At 38.0% G+C, this 23977-nt stretch overlaps 2 protein-coding genes across 3 annotated transcripts in view; one reads left to right on the forward strand and one right to left on the reverse strand.

Annotated features, from left to right (window-relative positions):
• LOC113683672 (uncharacterized) overlaps positions 1-5782 on the forward strand; it is a 19270-nt gene extending 13488 nt beyond the window's left edge. The window contains exons 15-20 of the mRNA XM_089203966.1: positions 16-90; positions 553-609; positions 2124-2329; positions 2452-2571; positions 2668-4176; positions 5151-5782. Of these exons, the coding sequence (XP_089060092.1) occupies positions 16-90; positions 553-609; positions 2124-2329; positions 2452-2571; positions 2668-3941 (1732 nt within the window). The 3' untranslated portion in view covers positions 3942-4176; positions 5151-5782. The remainder of the gene's footprint in view (positions 1-15; positions 91-552; positions 610-2123; positions 2330-2451; positions 2572-2667; positions 4177-5150) is intronic.
• Positions 5783-7038: 1256 nt separating this feature from the next.
• LOC113684025 (uncharacterized) lies at positions 7039-23472 on the reverse strand. Of its 2 annotated transcripts, XM_089203952.1 has the most exons (23): positions 23333-23472; positions 22612-22823; positions 21861-21932; positions 21134-21205; positions 20601-20660; positions 19814-19888; positions 19489-19563; positions 19227-19298; positions 19016-19090; positions 18594-18665; positions 16785-16850; positions 15829-15900; positions 15222-15293; positions 14761-14832; positions 14466-14537; positions 13931-13999; positions 13603-13674; positions 12990-13061; positions 11339-11398; positions 10699-10898; positions 10265-10384; positions 8014-9654; positions 7039-7505 (listed from the first exon to the last, which is right to left on the reverse strand). In XM_089203952.1, exons 2-23 carry the CDS (start codon positions 22821-22823, stop codon positions 7402-7404), a joined length of 3477 nt encoding a protein of 1158 aa, XP_089060078.1. In that variant the 5' UTR covers positions 23333-23472; the 3' UTR covers positions 7039-7401. The 2 variants fall into 2 exon arrangements, with proteins under 2 accessions (XP_089060078.1, XP_089060079.1); XM_089203953.1 differs by lacking the exon at positions 19814-19888.
• Between the last annotated feature and the right edge of the window lie 505 nt (positions 23473-23977).

The raw sequence follows: 23977 nt of genomic DNA on the forward strand, positions 1-23977 counted from the left end.
CGTCTTGATTTTTAGGACGCTATTTGAAAATCCCGCCCTAACGTCACTTCCAAGAAATGTATTCAATGGACTGACTGAAAATGTTACTTTGTAAGTATAGATAGTTCTTAATCTACTAACTATTATACATTTCTTTAAGACCCTTTTGCATTCAATAAGTATGAGCTTTGAGCAGGAGCCCATTACTTACGCTCCTGCTTTGAGTCATTAATACCGTTATATACTGACACACTGTTCCTCATTGCAGCTGCTTGGATAAAGATTGTTATTTAAGATATTTGACAATTTGTGATTCAAGTTGGTTATACCTTCCGAGAGAGACACCTTGTTTTTTTAAGATCACTGAAACCTCTGGTGATGCCAACTAACTTGAAGGTGTTTAACCATGCAGTGATAAACAACAAACTGCTCAATAATTTTGTTCTTGACTGATCCTGATCTTCGTGCACGGTTCTGACCAAATAAGCACCTCATTTGAACCTAATAATTGTCAACTTACTAAGCATACCTCAAACCTCATCATAAAGTTAAAAGGTTCGAGCTTCTTTTTAGAGCTCTCTCCTGCAAAACCCTCAAGTGGCTTCCTCGAGGGATAAACGAGGCAACAGTGTAAGTAAAAGATCGAATAGAGCAATTTTGGTTGTAATTCAGGATCGCTCAGGTTTTGCTATAAAACTCTGATTAAAAATTACGATTAATTAACCTTGACTTGATAATGTTTATCAACAAAGAAAAGAAATTACTCATCGTTACTGTGAATTTGAAGTTTTTAACCAAAATTTTAAAACGTTACAGATCAGTCATTTTTTGCTGCCTTGAGGTCACTTACATATAGGGTGCTCAAGTATATTATCTTTGAATGAAGGGGTAAGTTTCTAAAGAAACTGTGGTGCTGCGTCGGTGGGTTCCAGATTGGTCATTGGTTTGAAATGAACTCCTGACTAAAAAGTTGCCTATGTTTTTGTCACGTTTGAATGAAATAAGTGGGGGTTGCGAAAAGATAGTGCCAGTCTCTGAATCGTTTTGGAGTAATTTAAAATTTTTAAGAATGATAGAATTAACTGCGTGGTTGTGAGGGTGAAATGTAAGAGTAAATGGAATGCGATCCGTGTTCTCCTTCTCGGCCGTTTGTAGTGCTGCCTGTCGATCGATTTGTTGGGCACGGTGGTAGCCCGCTTGAGAGCTTGAGAGATCTTAGTAAGTTGACAACTTTTTAGTCAGGAGTTCATTTCAAACCAATGACCAATCTGGAACTTTTAAATGCGCTCGCTCACGATGCAAAACTTGTCCTTTCATTCACAACGTACAGAAAATATCGGGACCCAAAAGATCCATTAAGATCATTGATCACTTTACGTGTACCTCCGCCAATGTTATTTACTGCATAACTTGCACTTATTGCAATAAGTTATACATCGGCGAGACAGGAAGACGACTGGGTGACCGATTCCGAGAACACCTTCGCGATGTGGAAATAAATGACAAGGACGCATCCAAGCCAGTCGCTAGACACTTTAATCTTCCTTATCATTCTAAACAGCATATGGCAGTTTGCGGCCTTTCCTTACATCTAGGCAGTTCGGAAAGCCGTAAAACACTAGAACAAAAATTTATATTTCAAATCGGCACCCTTAATCCCCACGGAATCAACGAGCGCTTTTCATTCAACTAATTTATTCCTGTTTTTTCGTCATCATATTCCCACCAATGGCGTAGCTCCACTTTCTACATATAAATCCATACACAACCCACAATTCCTCTAATCGCTCTGACGAAGGGCTAACGCTCGAAACGTCAGCTTTTTTACTCTTTACGGTGGCTAATTTACGTTTTCAACCCAGTTGTTAACACTAAATTACCTTCTATATTATCTTTGGTTTGGTCTACTTTATCAGTTGCAGTAAAATCCGGCTGTAATGTGCTGTGCTGTCTTGTTCGTATCATGTTTAAGCTTTCATCAGTGATTTGTCATATTAAGTATCTTTTGGTCTGGTTTGGTGTGAGTCTGAATTCAGGTCATTTAATTTGCCTTACATATAAGCTTGACTTACGGTGAATTAATGCACCGGCTTTTCACCCCTTTGGTTTTATTAACAAGTTCTGGTTTTAATTTCTTTCATCAGTGTATGTGCTCCAACAGAATCTCTGTTTGTAATTGTGTATTACCCAGAACGCCGCTATGAGGTGGATGGTCTTCTAGCATCAGGTTTTATGTGTTCTAAATGTAGTCAGGGGGGCTATGATAAGTGCCTTAATTGTAGCCTTTGCTCGACGGGCACCTACAGCAGCCGTAATAGTGCGAATACACATTGCTTGAAGTGCCCTGCAGGTAAATACGATGCTTTACATGTTGCAATTTGTTTTTGACGACATTTACGTTTAGCTAAAAACCTTAAAATGATTGTATAATCTCAATGGATATAGTGCCGCTCCCAAATGTTTTATTTTTAGGAGGCTTTTACCAAGACGAAATGGGCCAAGTTGACTGTAAGAACTGCTCCATTGGCACTTATGTTCCTGAGATTAACTACCCTGGAAAATCCGCGACTGACTGTCGTGCATGCCCTTACGGTAAGAGAAAATAATGAGTGAAATTGAGTTTTGAAAAATTGAGGCCTTGAGAATTATAGAAAAGTAGACTTTGTGTTACCACTGTTTATCAAACAGGTACCCAATCTAACAAACCTGCTGGTTATCGTGCATGCAGTTGTCTCCCACATTTCTTCCGCCTGGATCGTTTTGGCTCTTGTTCAGCATGTGAAGAGCATGGAATGGTATGTCAGTCAGATACAGCAATCTTGGCGCCAAAGTACTTTTGGAAGTTTAACAGCTCCGAACAAATGAACCGTTACAAAAATTTCGTTCTTAACATTCAAATCTTCAATGCTGAATATAACCGTGACTTTTCCAGTTATCGCGCTTTGTTACCAACCCCTATCAAATGTCCCTTTACAGATTCTTGCAATGGTGGTATTGAATCATCGTGTACAGAAGGATACGAGGGCACCCTCTGCGCAACTTGCTCCTCAAATCACTTTCTCCGTTTTAACAGATGCTTAGAGTGTCCTAGCATGTTGGTAACAGGAATTTCCTGTGTTTTTGTCATCGTGGTATTTATTGTTCTGTTTTTACTTATATTCTGTGGCGACTCAAACGCTGCAAATAGCGAACGTGGAGGTACCGAGGCAGACGTCGTAATGTCCTGTGTTAAGATCGTGGTTGGCTTTTATCAAGTGGCCTCTGGTATTTTCTCAGCTTTACGGCAAGTTCAGTGGCCTGTAGTTCTTGTGTCTATGGAAAAATACCTGAGGTTTGTCGAAGGGAACATCTTGCAGTTCGCACCATTGAGCTGCATTGACCCAGTGTTTCGACTGGATCCATTCATGCAATTTTGTCTTTCTATCTCTATCAATATCTCAGTAGTTTTGTTAATACTGATCTACTCATTACTTAGGACACACTGCATCAAAAAGTTGGAGATTTCCGACCGAAGAAAAAAGGATAAAATTTCACATTTGAAAAAGTCATGCTACCGAAACGTATTCCTATTTCTTCTGTTGTCTTACCCAATAACGAGCAAGAAAATTATCAATGTCATTCTGCCCCTGCCAGGAGTCTGTGAGGATGTGTGTTTCACCAAAGATGGCAGTGACTGCATTTCTCTCCTGAAAGCTGATTATTCCATTTCCTGCCTCAGTCCAGCAAATGGTGTGTACTGGAAACTAGCAGCCGCATGCGCAATATATCCTCTCCTTTTTCCTCTACTGCTTCTTATTCCTCTTTACAAGTACCGTGAGCCTCGTCTCGATGATGAAATTTGTTTTGGTCTTAAAGTTTTCTTTGAAAACTATGAAGAGAAATTTTGGTTCTGGGAGATAATTGAGATGTACCGAAAACTGATCCTCATCTCAGGCATCCTTCTCTTTGACTCCAAAAGCTAATATCAAATTGTCTGTGCCGTAATTGTTGCAAGTGTATCAGGAATTACTTACACCATGGCCCGACCCATAAAAGGCAAATTCGAGGATCGATTACAAGCCTTTGTGCTTTGGACAACATTCTTTAATGTCTGCCTCGGTGCAATAACCATGTGCCAAAATCCAACAGAAAACGAGTCCATTTTTGTGAATGTCATATTTGTGCTTCTGAACAGCGCCGTGGTGTTAATTGTTGTAGGTAAGTTTTATTTGCCTACGATAAGCAATGACCGATTTTGCTAATGCTGAGATCAGAATGAACGCTGGAACTGGGCAACCTAGTACCAGATCCTTGATGGCCAAGGTGATCATTGATCTCCGTGAGAATGTGTAAATGACCGAAGACATCGCGGAGCGAAAGAAGGCTCGCAAAGATACCCTTTTTAAAACATTAGAGAAGCTCTTCGGGTCTCCTTAAAAGATCTAAACCGCGCAAAACAGGATGGCAAAGAAGCTGTAGCAACTTATTACGGACTTCTGCACATACCCACGAATTAGAAATAAAAAGTTTTCCTTACAATTCTGTACCTTTCGGGATGTCTACGGTCATTTTCACATCTCCATACAGATCAAAGTCCCCCTCATGGAAAGAAAAAAAGGTTGGCAAACATACAGCTTGCGACGCTTTCTTGGCTCTGTTTCTCTCGCACGACAACAACAAATATTAAAGCCACGCGAAACAACATGCCCCTTGAGGGACTTGGTACAGGGTTGTCTAATCCTACCATTTATTAGGACCCTGTATTAGCAAAGTCGTTTATTGCTTAACCGCACTGAATTTATACTGTATGGCTTGGACTTACGGCCGCTAAGCAAGCTGAGGAAAAAAGAGAGCCATCGCTCTCCCGGATTGTACAATTTGGGAACAGGACCTCACTTTGAGGTTTTCCAAGACCGACCTCTTTCTCCCCTTTTAAGAAGTTATTTAAAAGGTGTGTTAGCCAGATAATCTGCGTTGTATTACATCTAAGTTATCTCATTCCCTTCTTTGATTTTTACATTTGTCATGACAACCTGTGAGCTACAGTTAGTCATATGCCTATAAAAGGTTCCGGAGTCATTCAATAACTATCTCACTGTTTGGCGCATTCGGAAAAAGAAAAAATCTAAACATTATGGGATTTTGTTGAGAAAATTCTGCATGATTTCGTGTCATTTTTTTTTCTTTAACAGTTAAAGGCCTCCGTTACTTAAAGTCTAACTGGAGAAGGTTCTCCTCTTGCCCGGTGCGATGTTTCTGGAAGATGTGCGGCAAATGTCGCGATGGTCACAGGAACAGATGGAGTGATTTGTCCCTAATACAACCACTGACAGAGGAACCATTAGTTTTCGATGAATAAAAAACTTAATTGTTTTGGCTTCATTATGGTAATTTGGTGCAGCAAAGAGAGTACACAGGGATCTCTCATTTTGTTGCTTAGCTGTACCCCCAGCCTAAGTCTGCTGCTTTGCATAGCTACTACGCTGACAAAAAAAATTATCTATTTCGCTTCAATTGCATCTGTTGTTCGTCAAATGTTTTCGAAATGTAGATAACAAAGAAAAGTTAGGAAAGTTCAAAGAAATATTTTACAATGCAAAATAGTTCACGAACAGTGTTATGCTTTGCTTCTTTTCTCCGTGTATTTGATTATTTCTTTTTCATTAATAATTCTATCACAGAAACGTTGAGCAGGAATTTAAGATGTCACTATATAATTACTGGACCTTCGTTTTGTATACCCCACCCATAAGGCCGGGAAGTTAAATATATTTAAACATCTGAAAGGCTTATTTACTAATCAATAAAATTTTTACCTATGGTACATTGGCCACATTTACTCCAACACTCAATTGACCCATCTTTTCTTGGGAAAATTGGTTTACAACACTACTACGCCCTCGAGGCAAAACTAAAAAGCCTGGTTTTCATTGAAGAAACGGATCGAGAAGATAATTTCTCCCTAGTTGGCGATGATAAAAAAAGCATTAATATAGATGCGTCAATAGTTATTTTACTCGTCCCAATTCCTCTTAAAGTAAATGCTTTGTCTTGAAGAATCGTAACAATGATTGCGGCGGATATTAATATTTAGAATACCATATGATTTACCAATACGATATGAACTTGATCAAAATGTGATCAGGTGAAATTAAGTTAAAGCAAGTAATGTTTGGTAAATTTAAAAGGAAGAAGGAAAATAAAAATTTTGCATGCGCGGAGTTTCAATGTACACATATTGCGTGAAAAATTTTAACCTAAGAAAACATGGGGGGAAGTAGGTTGGATTCTTTACTTTAAGGATCATCGAGAGAGGATAAATTTTGGGGGAACACATCATCATTTTCAGAGGGAACGGAGTGGCATTAGTCGTCACCAACAGAGTATACGGGGGGGAGAGGGGGGGGAGTTAAAAAAAAAATCTACTGCCAATGAGGGGGGATCATTTAAAAATGTTTCAGAGCCATATGGGGAGATCAGGTAAATTTTATTGAGACACAGTCAAAACTCATGATTTAACATTGAACGGATCAAAATGTCTCTACACCGAGAATTTTTAACTGCCAATTTGTTCATCAACATAAAAAAATATATACCTTGGTCTTCAGGATTTAAAAACTCTGAATTCCTTACACATGGAGCATGGCGCTCTAGATCTCTTGTGGTCTTTGATGACGGATTTGAGTTAATAATTTTAAGTCATTCTATAGTCTATCTTTTCATTTATGAGCGTGAAAAAAAATCGGATCGGAACGGGCCAGCGTAAACGATCGAGTCTTTTGAAGGCTTTCATGTCCGTTATGGTTGACCCTATCCATTCAGTGACAGAAAATGTACTCTATTGAATATCTGACTGATGTTATGCCATCCGTTAGTTTGCTAAATATCTTTTGAGAGCGGTTTCATTCCGCAAGAATCTCTCTACTAGAGAGTCAGTTTTGTCACTAATAATTTTCCCAGTGGAATTCTTCCGTCGTGTCGTATAACTTCAACCAATCTTCAATAGAGCGTGCAGGTAGTTTCGAACAATAAAATGCCCTGAAAAAACCATGGAGCACATGCAGCTATGACCAGCTAGGCTTTCTTTGTCGATCAGTTTATTTATCAATTGAGCGATGGAACCTCAAAAAATAATAAAAAGGAAAAAGGAATTGGGTTGATATTAAGCTCTCAATTACTCATCTAATTTTTGATTGTTTTTATTTATAAACTACATGTTAAGTCTAAGTTTTTTTTGTAACGAAATCTGGCCAGTGAATTTTATGTTCTCATGTTCAATCTTTTGGCGCTCTCAGTCCAAACATTATAAATGAGTCGTGTCCATCAATCTTTTTATCTTATCTGTTAAATCATATTGACTTTTGGTGCAAGTTAATGGCGGTAAACACGATGAGGAAAGGTTAAAAAAAAAAAACCTTATACACTGTAACGCCAAAGCGGCCATTACTCTGCAATATGGTCTTCCTCCCCCAAGATTGGCTCCAGGACCTCATAATCGGTGTCTCTTTTGCGTCGACAGCTATGTATCAAATGAAGAAGACCCTTTCCTGAAAGGAAAAGAAACGTCACATATATAGCGGATTAACTTTCCATACGGAAAAGTTACAGAAAAGCAAACTAAATAGTAGTGGACAGTAGTACTTTGTAGCAGTAATTTGAAGTAGTAGTTCTACAAATATTGTATCAGGAAGTGTTCTTGGCTTCCAGCGATGGAAAAACGTGTAATCCTTCAGTGAAGGTCGGAAGAGATAACAGATAACAATAATCAAAATTTCCTAGCATGTTCATACATTTGGCTCACTGCTAACCAAGTTTAACAAACTTTGACCAGGTTTTTGTAATTTAATGTGTCAAACGGACCACTTTAAAAAGACCGATTCAACTATTTCACTTAAGTATAGTGCAAGTAGGTGTTAACAGAGATATGTACTTGTCAGTATAAAGAGCTCGTTTGCGAAAAAAGTAATTAAACAACTCCGACCAAACCCCTAAAGTCTTCTGCAATGCCGTTACAATATGTTGATCGAAAAAAAAAGTTCTGATCAGAGGACTTACCAACTGCCACACCCAACACGGCACAGTTGAGAATCAAAAACGTCACGTTTACAAATAACGAATTTTTATCTCCATGTCCCTCATTCAAGGTGGGTCGTGAATAAACTGCACCAAGACAGATATTAAAGAATATTACCCAAAGCACAAATGTTTGTAGTCGATCTTCAAACTTGTCTTTCATCGGTCGAAAGATGGTGTATACAATTCCTGATGCACTTGCTGCGATCACAGCGAAGCCAATTTGAGAATCACCTTCGGAGTCGAACAGAAGAATGACTGAAATAAAGATCAGCTTCCGGCACATCTCAACTATCTCCCAGAACCAATACTTGTCCTTATAGTTTTCATAGAACACTTTCAAGCCAAAGTTAAACTGTTTGTGTTTTTGTGGGTATTTTCGACATTTCCAAAGGAGCGCCAGCAGCAGAATTGGGAAGGCGATGGGATACAATGCAAACCCAGCAGCGATGTGCCAAAAGTCAGTGTGTCGAGAGGTAGAACAGCGAATGGAATAGTCGGCCTTCAGTAGAGAAATACAATCGCTGTCATCATTCAAGAAACACACCTTGACACACGCTCCTGGCAGGGGCAGAATGTTTATAATCTTCTTACTTGTTATTGGATAAGACAACAAGAGAAATAAAAAGATGTTTCGATAGCAAGACTTCTTCAGCTTTGAGATTTTTTCCCGTTTGGAATCCCCCGTTAAGCACGCCGAAGTACTCTCTAGCATGGAATTCTCAATTCCATACAAGGCATTTTCTGCTGTGGTATCCTCTATTCTTTGTAAGGTGTTTCCCGCTATAAAAGTGGAACTGTTTTCTTCTGTGGAATTCTCTATCCTGTTAAGGAGATGCATTTTAAAGAAGAGGTAAAGCAGTATTGAAGAGACAGCAAAGACGTTTATAGTAACAGCGAGGACAAATTGAATAAATGGGTCCAAGCGGAGCACAGGGTGAATGCAACTCAGAGGTGCGAACTGTAAAATATTTCCTTCAACAAACTTCAAGTATTTCGCCGTAGATAAAAGAACTATTGGCCACTGTACATGCAGCAAAGCTGAGAAAATACCAGCAAGAACTTGGTAGAATCCTATAACGATCTTAGTACATGACATAACGACATCTGCAACAAAACGATTGTCTCCTGCTCGTCTTGAGTCGCCCATGAAAACAATCACAAACAGCAGGACAAAGAACAAAAGTATCAGACCACAAGAAATGACTGTGACCACTAACTTAGGACATTTTAAACATCTGTTGAATCTAAGATAATGGTACGAGGAACATGCCGCACAGAGGGTACCCTGGTAGCCAATGTTACACTTTGAGTTTATTCCGCCCTTACATGAGTCTGGATAAGGGCACTTCAGAGGCTTTGGCAACTGTCCTTCAAAAATGGAGAAGGTTTTATTATACTCAGCTGTTGTAATATGAATGTTGTGGACGAAACTTAAGTAAAATTCCATTTTTTCGGAGCTGTTCCATTTCCAAAAGTAATTTGGTGCTAATATTGCCGTATCATCCTCACAGTTCATTCCATGATATGGACACGATTTGCAAGGACCAAAACGATTCAAGCGGTAGAATTTATGGAGGCATCGACATGCACGGTAACCAGCGGTTTCATTAGTTCTAGTACCTGTTTACAAACACAGAAATGTTATGTAAACACATTGCGACCAAAATTTCCCAACATGAAAGCCCTTTACTCTTCTGAGAGATCTTTCAGGGACCAGTTGTTCAATGGACGGATACGATAACACTATCAAACGGATAAATCGCTGTCCAGTGGATAAGTGTTCACAAAACGTACTGCGCTATCCACTAAATTGAGATTTATCCAGTCAAGAGCGCTATCCAGCCTTTGAACAACCAGGGCCAGATGGCAACCACCAGTGCTCTCCACAACATTGTAAACCTATGGTTGCATGGGAAGTGATACACATCAGAGACCACACCAAAATTTACCGACAGCACCTGGTCAGCAATTTACGGTTAGCGACGGGTAGTCGTTTTTCCTCACCGCGCTCTGAAAATTAGCAATACAGGTGTCGAAACAAATGGCTTTTCCTAGCTTGGCTCTACGATCAGTAATGACTCTTAATCGCGAGAAAATGATTAATAATTAGTTTGTGTGTAAAATCATAATGAAAAACAAACACATTTTGCAAAGCATAAAATCATGGTAATCGGACAATAAGATGGTGAGTAAAACCACGCAAGAGTTTGTTATTGAACCTGATCCTTACCGTATGGGCATGCGCGACAGTCATTAGGACTTTTTCCAGGATGCTGTTCCTCAGGAACATAGGTACCCGTGCTGCAAATCTTGCATCCATATTGACCCATCTCATCTTGATAAAAGCCTCCTGAAACGAAAGCATTTTCAGTTAATACGTGTTACTTATATTTTGAGATCAATGAATAGGCAAAAAAGAAAAAAATGTGCGCAAGCCCTGTTCGCAAGCCTTATGCGCTGGTTTGCGGAAGGAATGAAGGAGCGGAGGAACGAAGGAGTGAATTTTGGTTCGGCGCAATTCTAACAAAATCTTAAAGGGACTGATCCTTGATTTTTTTATTAGGAGCATCTGAATGCATGGAACAACGCGTCTAGTTTTTCGTGAAAAACGGTAATGAAAAAAAAAACAATAGCATATTATAATCAAAAGACTTAAGTAATTACCTGCGGGACACTTTAAACAATTGGTGTGTGAGTCAACTGTCGGATAATAGGTACCCACCGAGCAAAAACTGCAGTTATAGCACCTGCGTAAAGGACCGTGCCTGTATTTTCGGCACATAAAACCTATGAGTCCCTTCATTACAAACCCAATTTCATCATTGCAGAGGACTACGTGGAAGGTAGCTGACGGAGCACATTCGCTAAAGAAAGAAACAAAAGACAGATTGACACCGTTATCACCTCTTTCAACAACCAGTAAAGCGAAATAGGGTTTATCTTTAGCGCATGAAGAAGACAGTGATAATCGTGTGAATGATTAAAGCGCCAAAGCCTCTGTAAGCCACCTTTAAGTGAATAACCCTTGTTTAGCGACAAGTTTGCATTTCTCAGAAGGCAGACGCTCTAAGTAGGAGTTCGACTATTCCACTAGATTAGCTTTTACTATTTGTATGACACCAACTCACTCGTTACTAACATTTTATGATAATTATTTATTTACTATTTACTTTGTATTAATTTCCCTCTACATATTTCTAATTTGTTGAAAACTGAGCTGGGTGAATAAATTAAGTCAAGTATAAGTGTATAAACCTAACTCATTGCTCACCCATTTGTTTCTAAGCTTTTCATGACTACTCACATTAAAGGAAAAGTACACTTCCCTCGCGGAATCTTTCGAAGGTTTTTACATGAAACAGCCCTGCAAGATGAAGCACAATCTTTATCATACCGTTTTTTTTTCAGTGATGGTAATGATATGGCCTGTAGCAACTAGAATTTGAATTTCTGTTAATTGTCAAGTAACTTCAAAATTATTTTATCGCATAAACTGCGGTGTTATACAGGGATTTCCGGCCTTAAGAAAAGCCGTAACAACACACGTGAAAAAATATCGTATTTTTTCACGTGTGTTGATATAGCCAATCAGCTACTGACACGTCACTCGCCTTTAGCGCCACTCAATCAGGTTGATGAATGAACGGCAAAGCCTTCACCCATTTTTCCATCTTAAGAGTTAGCGCCAACGTACTCTACGATTGTTATTCGGAGATTGTCGATTCATTTATTTTCATTCATTAATGAAGTCGGCTTTTCTTCTCAGTAAAGGGCTATTGTGTTTATACGATAAACAAAGTAATACATGGTTGCTTGTAGACATGTAATTTCTCTTCTCGTGTTCAACTCGAAGAGAAATTCCATATCTACGTGCGCCCAGGTACTATTCTCTATTTATATTATTTCCTCTTTCAATTGAACTACTGTTGTATGTTATGCTGTATGTTATGTCTCTATTCAATTAAGTTCGCGTTTTTGCGTGAGGTTGTGTAAGAATTACGTAACGCCAGTAGCGTTGTATTTCTCGTCAGTATAAAGTTAGATAATTTTCATCGCTAGTTGATTTCAACTAAGTCAGTCGTTTCGTTACTTTTTGCTAGCGCCGTGTTACTTTTGTTTAAGAGTTTTACTATCGGACCTGGTTACGCCACAAATTGTAAGTTCGTTTCTATTTCAAGTAGCTTTGTCTATATTCTTGTTGTTGTTATATTTGAACTGAGATATTTATATTAATTATTTATTTTTAGTCAAATCACATTCACATATTACACATCTACACATCTTTACTTTTAAATATTTGTCGATCTAGGAGTTAGATTAAACGTGCATTCAAGTTGTGGCGTAAAACATGTAGTACATACAAACATGTACAAGGCCATGCTTTCAAACGGAGAGAACCAGGGTTACAAAGGAAAGCAGGTTTTTCAGTCCTTGGCAGACTCAGTGGCCGGGTTATCGTGTTAAGGTATTGGGCAAAACATATTACTCTCCCCATGCCTCTCTCCACCCAGGAGTGTAAATGAGTGACAGCCAATAGTCAGGGAAGTCTGATGAAATGCCGGGGATGTCATTGCGAAAGACTAGCATCTGGTCCCATCCAGGGGGGAGTGCTAATACTTCTAGTTGCTACATGCTAAGGAAACCGGGTTAAGCTTCGGCCAGGTGGATTACTTGGCTCGAGTTCAGTCTCCAGACATGTGCTTTAAAACTGGAGTGATACACATAAAACATGATCCAATTTAAGTGACGAGGCAACACTTGTACAATAAGCATCCGTGAATGCAAACAATTATCTTCAAATTGTTGATAATGCGCTCAAATCGTTGTGGCCAAAAACAACAAAAACAAAACAATCCATATAATCGTACGTCCTGCACATTTTAAAAACATTAAGCTACGCCGCTTAGTTTTTAAAGTGTTCGATTCTGCTACTCTTTTGATTGGATGATACTTACAATGTAGCATTTGTATTAATTCCCATGAACATCTGTCTTGGAAGAAATTTTAGGGGATTGTCAAATAGTGTCCTATAAACGAATAAAAAAAGGCACATCTGACTTAAAAATCAATATTAAAAGTATTTTTAATCATTTGTTAATATCGTGTTCATAGTAAATACAGAGCATTTTGGCTATTGAATGAATGGTATTTTTTTAATAAAAGATCTGAGACACTACAAGGCCCATAAGTTATTGGTCAAACCCTATCTTTTGTTGGTCTTTATTGCACCGTTAAACCGATAGAAAATTGAAACATTGAAAAGTTATTTTGTAAAAGCGAAAGACTGCCCTCTCTATCAGTTTACCGTGTCGGAGGCGAGTAATCCACAAACTTTTCAAGTGTTCTTCCAACATCCTGTGTGGATCATTATTCCGGTAAAACCTGTAGAAAGTGCGGTCTATCACTTCATTTAATGGTTGAGAAACACGAAATTCTTTGTTTTGTGAGAGATTTAATATGTGATCTTGTCTTGATCTCAAACCAACCAAAAGCTATGAAGAAAAACATCCTTTTAGATGTCGATTATGCATATTCTTGAATTAAAAGAGATTTTTGCTTATAACTTACATCGATTTAAGGTCACTGAGGCCTCGAAAACCGTTGCTATCAACATCTTTGATTCTGTTTCCGTGAAGGAACCTGTTTAAAGTGACAGTAAGATTGTTCGAGAAGGAACACAACAGGTTAAGTTCTACTCAAGCCATACCGACTCAGGTTATGCAATTTTCTTAATTATGGGGAGCCTCTGATTTTCAATTAAGAAAGAAGCTATAAAGTTTATGAGTTAATCATTTTTCATACGCTCAACGTTCGAGCGTTTCCCCGTATCATCCCTTTTTTCTTAAAAAATACCGTTTTATATGAAAATTAAAAAGGAGAATTCCAAAGTACTTACAAAATTTGTAACGGAGTGTCAGCAAAAGTGTTTTCAGGAATGAAAGCCAGACTGTTGTTTACGAGCGACCTAATGTTAAAAGAAGTAAAAGATTGTGGCACGATGATTATTAATAGTATATACATTATGTACATATAGAGACTATATACATTATAAAGCAGAATGAATTGCTGGTAATCTCTTGCATGCGACGCCGATCCCTCACAGGTAATCACTCAGCATTTCCTTGGCTTCAATTGACAGTTTGAATTGGCGCCCGTTTGCAAGGAAAACTATGGACAGCAGATTGATCTTAATTGTATAAGTCATGATGCGTGACTTGATTAAACAGCTCAAACAAACTCCATTAATTAGCTTATTATATAAATCTTATTTATCATCAAGGAAAACAGGTTTAAAATGCCGAAGTACAAGAGGTTAGGTAAAAATGAGGGCCTTGAATTTCAAGTTCTTCCAGTGATGATTCTTTGTCGACATGTGTGAGTGCTGTAATTGGCTATGGCGAGCCTTTGTGAAAAGAACAGGATATACATACAACATGCGCAGATTTTTGAGCCCAGCGAATGAGCGGCGGCTGATTTCTGAGATGTAATTGTAACTTAACGCCCTTCAGATCAAAAGAAAACACAAAATGAATACATTAATTCGAGTTTATCGTTATTCGGTTTTATGTATCGTACAGTGATCAGAATATCAGAATACTACGTTCAAGTTAGTTTAGTTTTTCTTTTCTTTCTTTTTCTTTTCAATCAAACACAGTAGAGCATAACATCAAAGAGAGAAGATGCAGAATGTGATCTGACATCACAAAATGGCATCTTGTTACTCACAACCGAACTAACTGCTTGCACCCAGAAAACGCCTCATGTGGTATGAACTGGAGATTATTGAAGGACAAATCCCTGTGAAGAGAAACAGAAAGACAGGCTGTGTAAGAGACTAATCATTATTTTCGCCTGGGGGAAAGGGTTTTTGAGGAGATCACATGGTTTTCAGAGAGGGAGTGGGGGGTTCATACGTCACCAACAGAGTATAAGGGGGGACCGTATGAAATTGACTACTAATTAATTGCTAATCAGGAAGGGGATCATAAGAATGTTACAGAGTCTTGCGGAGGATCAGTTACACAGAATCCTTCCCCTCCTCCCCCTCCTCCCCGCAGCTTGATAAATAATGACTGGCTCCTAAGCTATTTAATGTGGCGAAACAGATATAAGGGAAGATTGAGAATAATCTTTCATGAGGACTTCTTTACCTTTCTACTTGCATTGGATAATACAGACAGACTTACAAAGTGTATGCGACGGGTAACTTCTGAAAGATGTCGGTTGGTAGCTCTTTGATGTCATTATTTCCCAATAACCTGCACATAAGAACGTCAGGAAGTGAAGTTAATCTTCGTTGATTAAATTGTGTTTCTATTCTCGCACTGATATTTCTTAATTGCGGTGACTGTTGTAAACATCTTGATAAATAAGGATCACAGTAGATCGAAGAAAAATGCTGCAATCTGATTGGCTGCGCCAGCCAATCTCCATTTCGCGATGGATAGTGAGAAAAGTGGGTAGCCTAAGAGGAGGATACAAAATATGAGTCTTTAAAAGTTTTAACGATCAAAAGGTTTTTATGTATATAAAAAATTACAATTAAATCATTCTCTCTCGATTTCTATCGTTTCGTAATCATAAACTAACACGCGATAGAAAGCTCTCTAACTAATAGTTAGAGAGGCTTTGACGACGAATTACAAAGCGCTTTCTATTGCATCCTTTTCACCTGACCAGAATTTATACATATTGATTTTCTATTCTTATGAAGACTCGTTTTGCAAAGCAACAATAAAAACAATCGATGCCCTGCGGAGAATAATGAGATATACCGAAAAAATTTTTGCCTACAGGTCTTTCACGACTTCTGAGGTTGCGCTGTTGAGTCGTGATATGTCCTTGATTTTGTTACGTTCCATGTCTCTACAAAATATAAAGAAGGATGAAGATTAGATCGAAGCAAATTAAAAAGCTCTCTATTTCCTACAATTAATTCTCCGAGCCACCCCTGGAATATAAACGTCCAAGGAATAATCATTGAAGCGGAAGTTGACATCACAAAAAAGCCATAGGCGCGCCACTGCGCAGGGTACTGGAGTTTTCATTAGGAAAATATCATTGGACTGAAAACAAAATAAAAGCGAGTGATCACGTGCTGAACATTGCCCTGAGTTTGCCTTGGGATGATTCCAGTTTTCATTGACCCTTCCTGTCGGAAAAGAACATTCAGTCCCTTTACCAGAATGAAATTTATGTGCTTCTGGATTGTCTACGCATACAAGAGGGGATGGCATTTCACTAGTTAGTCTTGTTGTCACATCAGCTTATAATAAATCATCGACCTTTGAGAAATTACTTAATCACAAGGGTTACAAATTTAGTCTTACGTTGGAGGTAGCGGGGCAGAGCGGTTACGGCGCCGGACTTGTAGTCTGCTGGGCTCAATTCCTCCAACTATCTAATCACTGGATTTGTTGTTGCTCGCCTTAAGTAAATATCCTTGGCTGCGCCCTTTATAAAGAGGCCAAATATAGCCAACTTATTTACTCCCTGCCAATTGAGTGATTTTGTTTCGCAATCTGTGTTCAATTGTAATATGTCCACATCGGCTTTAAGGAGCCGCATCATCTGGTACCCTGATCCTACCGTGTAACTGAAATGTAAGATCTTACAACCGCTTGGCCGTGATAGGCTTGGGTAGGAGACTGAGAGCCGCATTGAAAGAATAGCTGATAAAGTAACTATTAAGATAAGTAAGGTGAAATGGTATGTGGTAATCAGTGTAATTCACAGCGTCAATCACTTACAACTTAACCAAACTAGTGAGGCCAGTTAAATCTGGCACAGATGTTAACTTGTTGGTTTTCAGAAGTCTGGAAAAGAAACAAAAAATTTGACTTCAAACAAACCGTTACGGCTAGAGCTACAGCCACCATTACTACAACTGCTAACACCATTATTACGATTAGACATGGAGAATAATACATGGGCGTGCGTAGATATGGAATTTCGCTTCAAGTTGAACACGAATATATAATAAACGTTAAACACGTTTATCGTATGAACATAAAAGCCCTTTACCGACAAGAAAAGTCGACTTTGATTGAATGTAAATAAAAGGATCGACTATCCCCGAATAAAGTGCGTTGTCGCACTCACTATGGAAACATGCGTTAGATCACTACAAAAACAAACAAGGGACCTAATTTCCAATATACAAAATTCTCAGTTATTGACTTAGTCCTTACCGACAAAGAAATCTTTCAGGTACACGGCCAAATCGGCCTATGGCAAATCTTCCAGCTGCCTATTTTCGTTCTCAGCCACGAGAAATGCCAGTAAAGCCACTAAATACGTAACTTTCGGTCTTTCTTTTCATATTTTGGTTTTCTTCCTCTTCTAGGATAGTTTGAACGGTTCTGTATGTAAGCGATACGGATTTTTCAGTGTTTTAGCAGCCATAATCCGAAAAAAATTCCGACAAACGAACTTGGATTGAGAATGGTGAAGGCTTTGCCGTTCATTCATCAACCTGACCGAGTGACGCGAAAGGCGAGTTACGTATCAGCAGCTGATTGGCGATACCAAACACACGTGAAAAAACATACTGATTTACCTGATCCCCCCATAAGGCTCTGTAGTATTCTAATGACCCCCCTCACTATTTAGCTCGAAGGATCCCCTTCTGTTCTCCCTGAAAAGAGGGTCTCAACGGAGTCAACAGTTGGTCGTAAAACATTTGTTAATCACGAGTATGATTACAGACAGAATTGGACGACACCAAGTCCTGTTACCAATTAATCAAAACTAGGACAAAATTTGAGAAAGAAAGGACATTGGTTATACGTTTTCATAAAAAAAAAAAAAGCTACAGTGAATTAACTCGGCAAAATGCGAGACAACAGCGCGCGCACACGACACGTTCTGTCCACTTACACAGGCATGGCTTGTTAACTGTCCTATTACATTATCCAAATACAAGCATGACGCGCACGCTGTCCTATTCGTGCTCAAATTGCACCGGTGATAACCAATCACGTTCGAGAATTTTGTAATAGTTTTGATAAATAATGGTAATAGGACCGAGTGGAGTCCAATTAGGTCTGTAATCATACGAGTGATTAACAAAATCGGACGATCGCGAAGCGGAAGTCCAATTTGTCAATCACTCGTATGATTACAGAACGAATTGAACGACAAGAAGTCTTGTTATCAATTAATCATAACCATTTAAATTTCTGAAAAAGCAAATACGCCTTAAACAAATATCTCTAGTGGAGACAATGTTTTTAGTTAAAAATTCCTCCATAATGGAAATTCCCCAGTTTTTCTTTGGATAAGTGATTGTTGCTTTAGTTATTTTGATCATTTCTGTGATTGGTGGATTAGCTCAGTGGACTTAGTATGATTGGCTGCTTCAACTGTCTGATTACAGCCAACTGTCCGATTACACTGTTCGAGTACAACTGTGCAGAATGATTAGTGAAAAATGAAGCTGCGAATACACCGATAACATTTGAGGAATTTGTAATGATTGTGATTAACAATTTAACTGCAGAATCTAAATGGAGGCGGGAAAATACGATACAATGTTTACAAGGACAAAGAGCACTTACAAAGAAGAGAGGCTCTTGAAACGACTAAATGTTCCATCAAGAATCGTTGAAAGAGAATTGTTATGCAGATCCCTGTGAGAAATTAAAATAAGTCATTGAACCAGGAAAGTTACAGTTTCACGTGGAAGGAAACTAAAACCTTTCCAAAAAAGGGTTCTTAATTAGAGAAAATGTTTTAGATAAATAACCCATGCCGCCATTTTAGGTTTTATTGCCCCGTTAAAAGCCAAGCGAACTCAAACTTCGCTTCAAAAATGTTTTTTCTTTTAGAGAAAATCTACGTTCGGTTTCTCGGATGATTTTAAGGCGGATTGCAGTCATTTTTTTAGAAGCTTCATCCCGCTCCTCTAAACATGCACATCTCAGCTGCAGGAAGGGCTCAATTCGGACGGCCAGACCATTTCGCAATTTTCTTTACTTACAAAAACTTGAGTTTATCAGAAAGTCCTTTGAAGGTTTCTAGCTCCATACGAGACAACATGTTGCAAGCAAGGTCCCTGAAAGTTTAAGGTAGAATAATGACAACCTTTAAATTTTTCTCACAACTCATTAAACCCCATTCAATGGCTAAGGAGGGAAACCCTTTGTATATTATAACATGGGTTGGAAAAAAATTAACTGTTGGATACTTACAGGTCAGCTAATTGCTCCATCGATTTAAAGGTTCCGCTCTCGATGTGCTTTAGTCCACATTTTCTCAAACATCTAGTGAGGTAATAAGTTCTTAAACGTGGTTAAAAAATAAAAATAGGAGTATATTACCGTTGCATTCAAAGCACCCGTTTTTCAGGTCAAAGCATTGTTGATGATAACATGACCTTTTGATTGATTCCAACAGAAAAATGAAGATACAAGGTTAGCGAGAGATTAGGAACTCTTGTGGTTAGTTACTTACAGAAAGATCATACTTTCACAGCCTTCAAAAGTGTCCACTGTCAAGTTAGGTCCGATTGGATTTCCAGTTATATCTCTGTGGCAATGGATACCAAAAATATATCAGCTTAATTCATGGCAAAGCATTGTGTTGCAGCCTTACATTTTCTGCTCAGAAACTGGACTCATATCTTGGGATACACGTCTTATAGGTTAAATGAGGTATAAAGCAATGATGTGATACTTCAGCTAAAGAGCTCTCATTAGAGTAAAAATGTTATACCCTATCGATAAAATTGCTATGGTCGGAATCGTGAAATATTGAACATGTAATTAGGCATACTTACAAATTTTTGATTCTCTTAGAATGTTTCAAAATAAGTTTCAGGTCAATCAAAGATAGTCTATTAAAGCGTACTAAGCTGAAATTAAAAAAATATCCCGCAGTCGATATATTGAATTAATCTAGGAACGGCAGAATAGTGGCTTTACATTGATTTTGTTATGTTTAAAAACAAGACAACTAGTATTAGTTTTCGCATGATATCAAGAATTGTCAAACTTCGTGCCCGTGTTATCTATCTACCTCAGCCTTTGGCTTCAGCAGATAACCCAGACTTCGGCTTTGATAAGTAATGGTAATGGGACTGAGTGGAGTCCAATTCAATCTGAAATTATACAGATGATAACAAAATCGGACCCGCAGCGGAAGTCCGATCTATTTTTCACGAGTATGGTTAGAGACAGAGTTGGACGACATGAAGTCTTATCACCAATTAATCATCAAAATTACAATTTCTGAGAAAAGAAGAATATCCAATTAAGTTATGAAAGAAAGGGAAAATTTGCATTAAAGGGCTGACAAAGGAGGCCTAAATTGTTTAATTGATTGGTTGATTTAAACTACTACTTTGAATGCGATTGGTTGATTTAATCTACAAATCTGAATGTGGTTGGCTTCTTGAAATGTCTGATAACAAATTTTCAGATAACAACTTGGCAAATGAATTAGTGGAATATAGGAGTTTTTCAAACCATCAAAATCAATTATTCATCGTATCATTTTCAACCTCATCTGATAATTGCTTGGTAGTAGTCAAAACAGCCTGAGAAACTCAAAAGGCTAATACTTACACTATTGCCGAGTTTTTTGGAAGATAAAATCCACCTTGGATAAAGTTGTTGTTGATATTTCTGTGAGGGTAAAATAAAATATTTTCACCGCTCTAACGCGTGTTGCACAAAATGTTATTTTATTGAATTGTAAACTAAACATGCTAAACTGAACCTTGAGTTAGTTAGATATACCTTAAGCCCATTTGGAAAGAGTGTATGTACTGAGCCCAAACCCAAAATAAAGTAATCATGACTACAACCAATCAAAACAAAGATACACACCACATGGAAGCCATTCAAAACTCAAAGTACAGACATTTTACGACATCAAGCGAGGGAAAACGCGAGTGATTTGAAACGACTGGTTTTTAATTGCATTTTAACTGCATCTAGAGAGAGGTGTAAGGTAGAAAGGCAAAAATAGCGCTATTCTGAATTACTTTAGATATGGAAATTCGAGCTGAAAAAGTACACGCAGCTCCTTTGCATTTGCTTCCTTGATTTCTCCTCTCATTAAAGTATTTTTCTCAAAAAAGAAATTCTCTACTTGCATTGTCTCAAGCAGCGTCAAATTTCGAAAGGTGTTCTTTGGAACTGACCTCAAATCGTTCCACGAAAGATCTCTGTTATGGCAAAAAAATTGTAGACATATGAGCAATCAATGGGGAAAAAATATTTATATAAAAGAAGTGTACATATCAGCAAGCGGGAATTTTTTAGTTGATTCTCAATTGGAAGTTGACAATCAAATAAATATTTCATTTGTCCGCCGAAGCAGCTTGTTCAATGTTCAGTCGCTTAGTAAAAAAACCAAAACCAAAACGTAAAACGTGAAACCAAACCAAACTTTCCCTAGGGGAAAAATAAAAAGAAAGAAAATTTTAAGTTCAGGATCCGCTAATTCTCAGAGGCGAAACAAAGTTCAGATGAAGTATTTGGAAGTTTGAAGATCGTCTAACACGATTAACGACTGGGTTCAGGAAAGTCCAGTAAAACTTTACTCTTGAAAAAATCTCTCATCCAACTATTAATAATCTGAACATTTATGATAATTTTCCGGGCTCGTCTTAGAGATGTAGTGTTTCGTTTTCCCCACTTCAATCACTAGGGATAGTCCACACGAGGGATTCATTTCTATCATACATATTCAGAAAATAGAGAATCCCAGCTAGACCACGTACAGTAAAAACCGAATTAATACAACGTTCCTCTTTTCATACCAAATACATTTTTGAGATAAAGGGCAGAGAGCATCATGAACAGAAATTTTCAACCTACACATTCTTAAGCAACGTCAGGTTTGTGAACGCATCCTCTTTGATAGACGTCAGATGATTACCTGAAAGATTCCTAAAAAAACAACATATACATACGTGATTTTACCTAATCATTTTTACCACTTATGTACCGGCAACGGCTAGACGCATCATCTTTTCGAAGAAGAAACTCTGGTTATATTGCAACAATTTGCACTAAATTTCTTTAAGCGTTCTGGCTTATTTTTCCGCTGAGTGAGACAGTATGGTCATCAGTCTCGATTTACCGATATCGGAGCTTATTTTAGAGATAAGGGGTATCCCAGACCAGAGTTTTTTGTGGCTTCGGTCAGTTAGGATGGTCCATACATTTATAACTATCAGTAGAAAAATATCGTCAGTAGAAATTGGAGAATGCTATCCACTGTCTCTCTTTATAATGGTTGAGTTACTGTGGACAAAATAAAATGATTGAATTCAGTAGACTTTGACCTGTTCTTAAAAAGCCTTTGAGTTTCTAAAGACCTATTTTTTATTTTTGCCGCATTAACCGTTCACCTTGGGAAGATAACTTATCATGGAATTTTTTCAGGCTGTTATTTGATATGCACGAGTCGTTAGAGTCAGGTTTTACGACAATATGTTGACAATTGTAGCAAATGTGTTACCATAAAACATTAAAATTGTGGCGATCTTTCCTCATCCAATTAAAGGAAGAGTGATTTTAATATAAGGATAACTCTTCTGAGGGACTAAGTTCTTATTCTACTCACAATATCACTGTATTCGATGGCAAATCATCAGGCACCTGTGTAATTCCAAAGCACTTCACGATAGTTCGACTATCGCCAAAAGGTGTACAAGTACAAGTCCCTGGATGAACGTCTTCTAAACAACACAATCCTAAAGCTGCGGATGACAGCACAATTAAAAACTGTATCACAGGCAGACATGCCGAAGGTCGGAGCTCAGAAACTTTACCCATCTATGAAAAGAAAGTAAATACATGCATTAAGGTTTCGTAAGCCCGCACATGCCTGAGTGAGAGTGATGCTAGCGCTAGCTCAACCAAGAAGGATATGGCTTGGATTTATATAAAAAGGAAAAAACCAAAGTTGAAAAAGCAGCGCGGGAGCAAGGTCATTGTCTGGAAAGTTGAGTTTTTGTTTAGAGAGCGATTTTTCATATTTATTCTTTGCTTGACCATGGGCGTCTGTCTCCCTCAGAAATGTTGTAAAAACATCGCTTTCAACTGTAAATCATACATTTATGAATTTCCAAATGGAATTTAAATTTTCCATTTTATATAAAAGCTTCTCTTCACCTCTAAATTTGACTCGTAACTCAATTATGCTTAAGCTTTAAAGAAATTTTAAAACAAAATGAATCAGTCACAAAATCATTACGTATCAAACACCACCGTCGGCTGAATGATTTTAAGTCAAAACCCGCTGAATGGATATCAGGATTTCTTTGCAATATGCTTGAACAAACCTCAGTGTGGCTTTTATCGAGCTTCCGTGACGACCAACCTCTGCGAATTTCTTTTTCCTTCTACACCCTGATATTCAGTTTAAATTGTAAACTACTTGTTCCTTGATCCCATCCTTTTATGATGATTTTTAATGACCCCATCAGACATAGGTTCGATATAGAAACAGATGGCACTAACAGAAACTGATACTTTATATCAATTGCTAGTGCTAATGAAACATCATCCAATGTCAGCAGCTATAATCAAGAATAGGCCTGACAATTTTTTTTCCTTGATAGTTCTTTTTTAAATGTTCGGGTGAAAGCATTTCTTGTCTAAAATCCTGTTCTATTAGACTTTTTCGTTGTTCAGTTTTCAGTCGCCATTAACCTACCTATATAGATACATCCTTCACTTGCGAGAAATCCTGAACTCGGGCAATATTATCTTATGAATTTCATCGCTAATTACAAGAGGTTGTTAATTACTTTCAGAACTTTAAGAATAATGAATGCAGTTTGCCTTTCATAACTAGCATCAGTTCACTAATTGTAGTTTCCAGAACGAAGTTGATCACTTGTATCCATTGCAAAACATAACGGAATTAAGTCGATCCGAAACAAATATGTATTAAAAAGCGAAACCAGGAGTTCAAACAAATTTCG

This window comes from Pocillopora damicornis, chromosome 4 (genome assembly GCF_964200805.1).
Source record: "Pocillopora damicornis chromosome 4, jaPocDami1.2, whole genome shotgun sequence".
In the NCBI taxonomy this organism is placed as follows: domain Eukaryota; kingdom Metazoa; phylum Cnidaria; class Anthozoa; order Scleractinia; family Pocilloporidae; genus Pocillopora; species Pocillopora damicornis.

Excerpts from the sequence above, each read along its gene's own strand:
- LOC113684025 (XM_089203952.1), bottom strand. The coding sequence starts at position 22,823 with ATGGGTAAAGTTTCTGAGCTCCGACCTTCGGCATGTCTGCCTGTGATA. Across the intron at positions 13,675-13,930 it reads GACACTCCGTTACAAATTTT|GTTCCTTCACGGAAACAGAA; the intron begins GTAAGTACTTTG and ends CACTTTAAACAG. Across the intron at positions 10,385-10,698 it reads TTGTTTAAAGTGTCCCGCAG|GAGGCTTTTATCAAGATGAG; the intron begins GTAATTACTTAA and ends CTTTCGTTTCAG.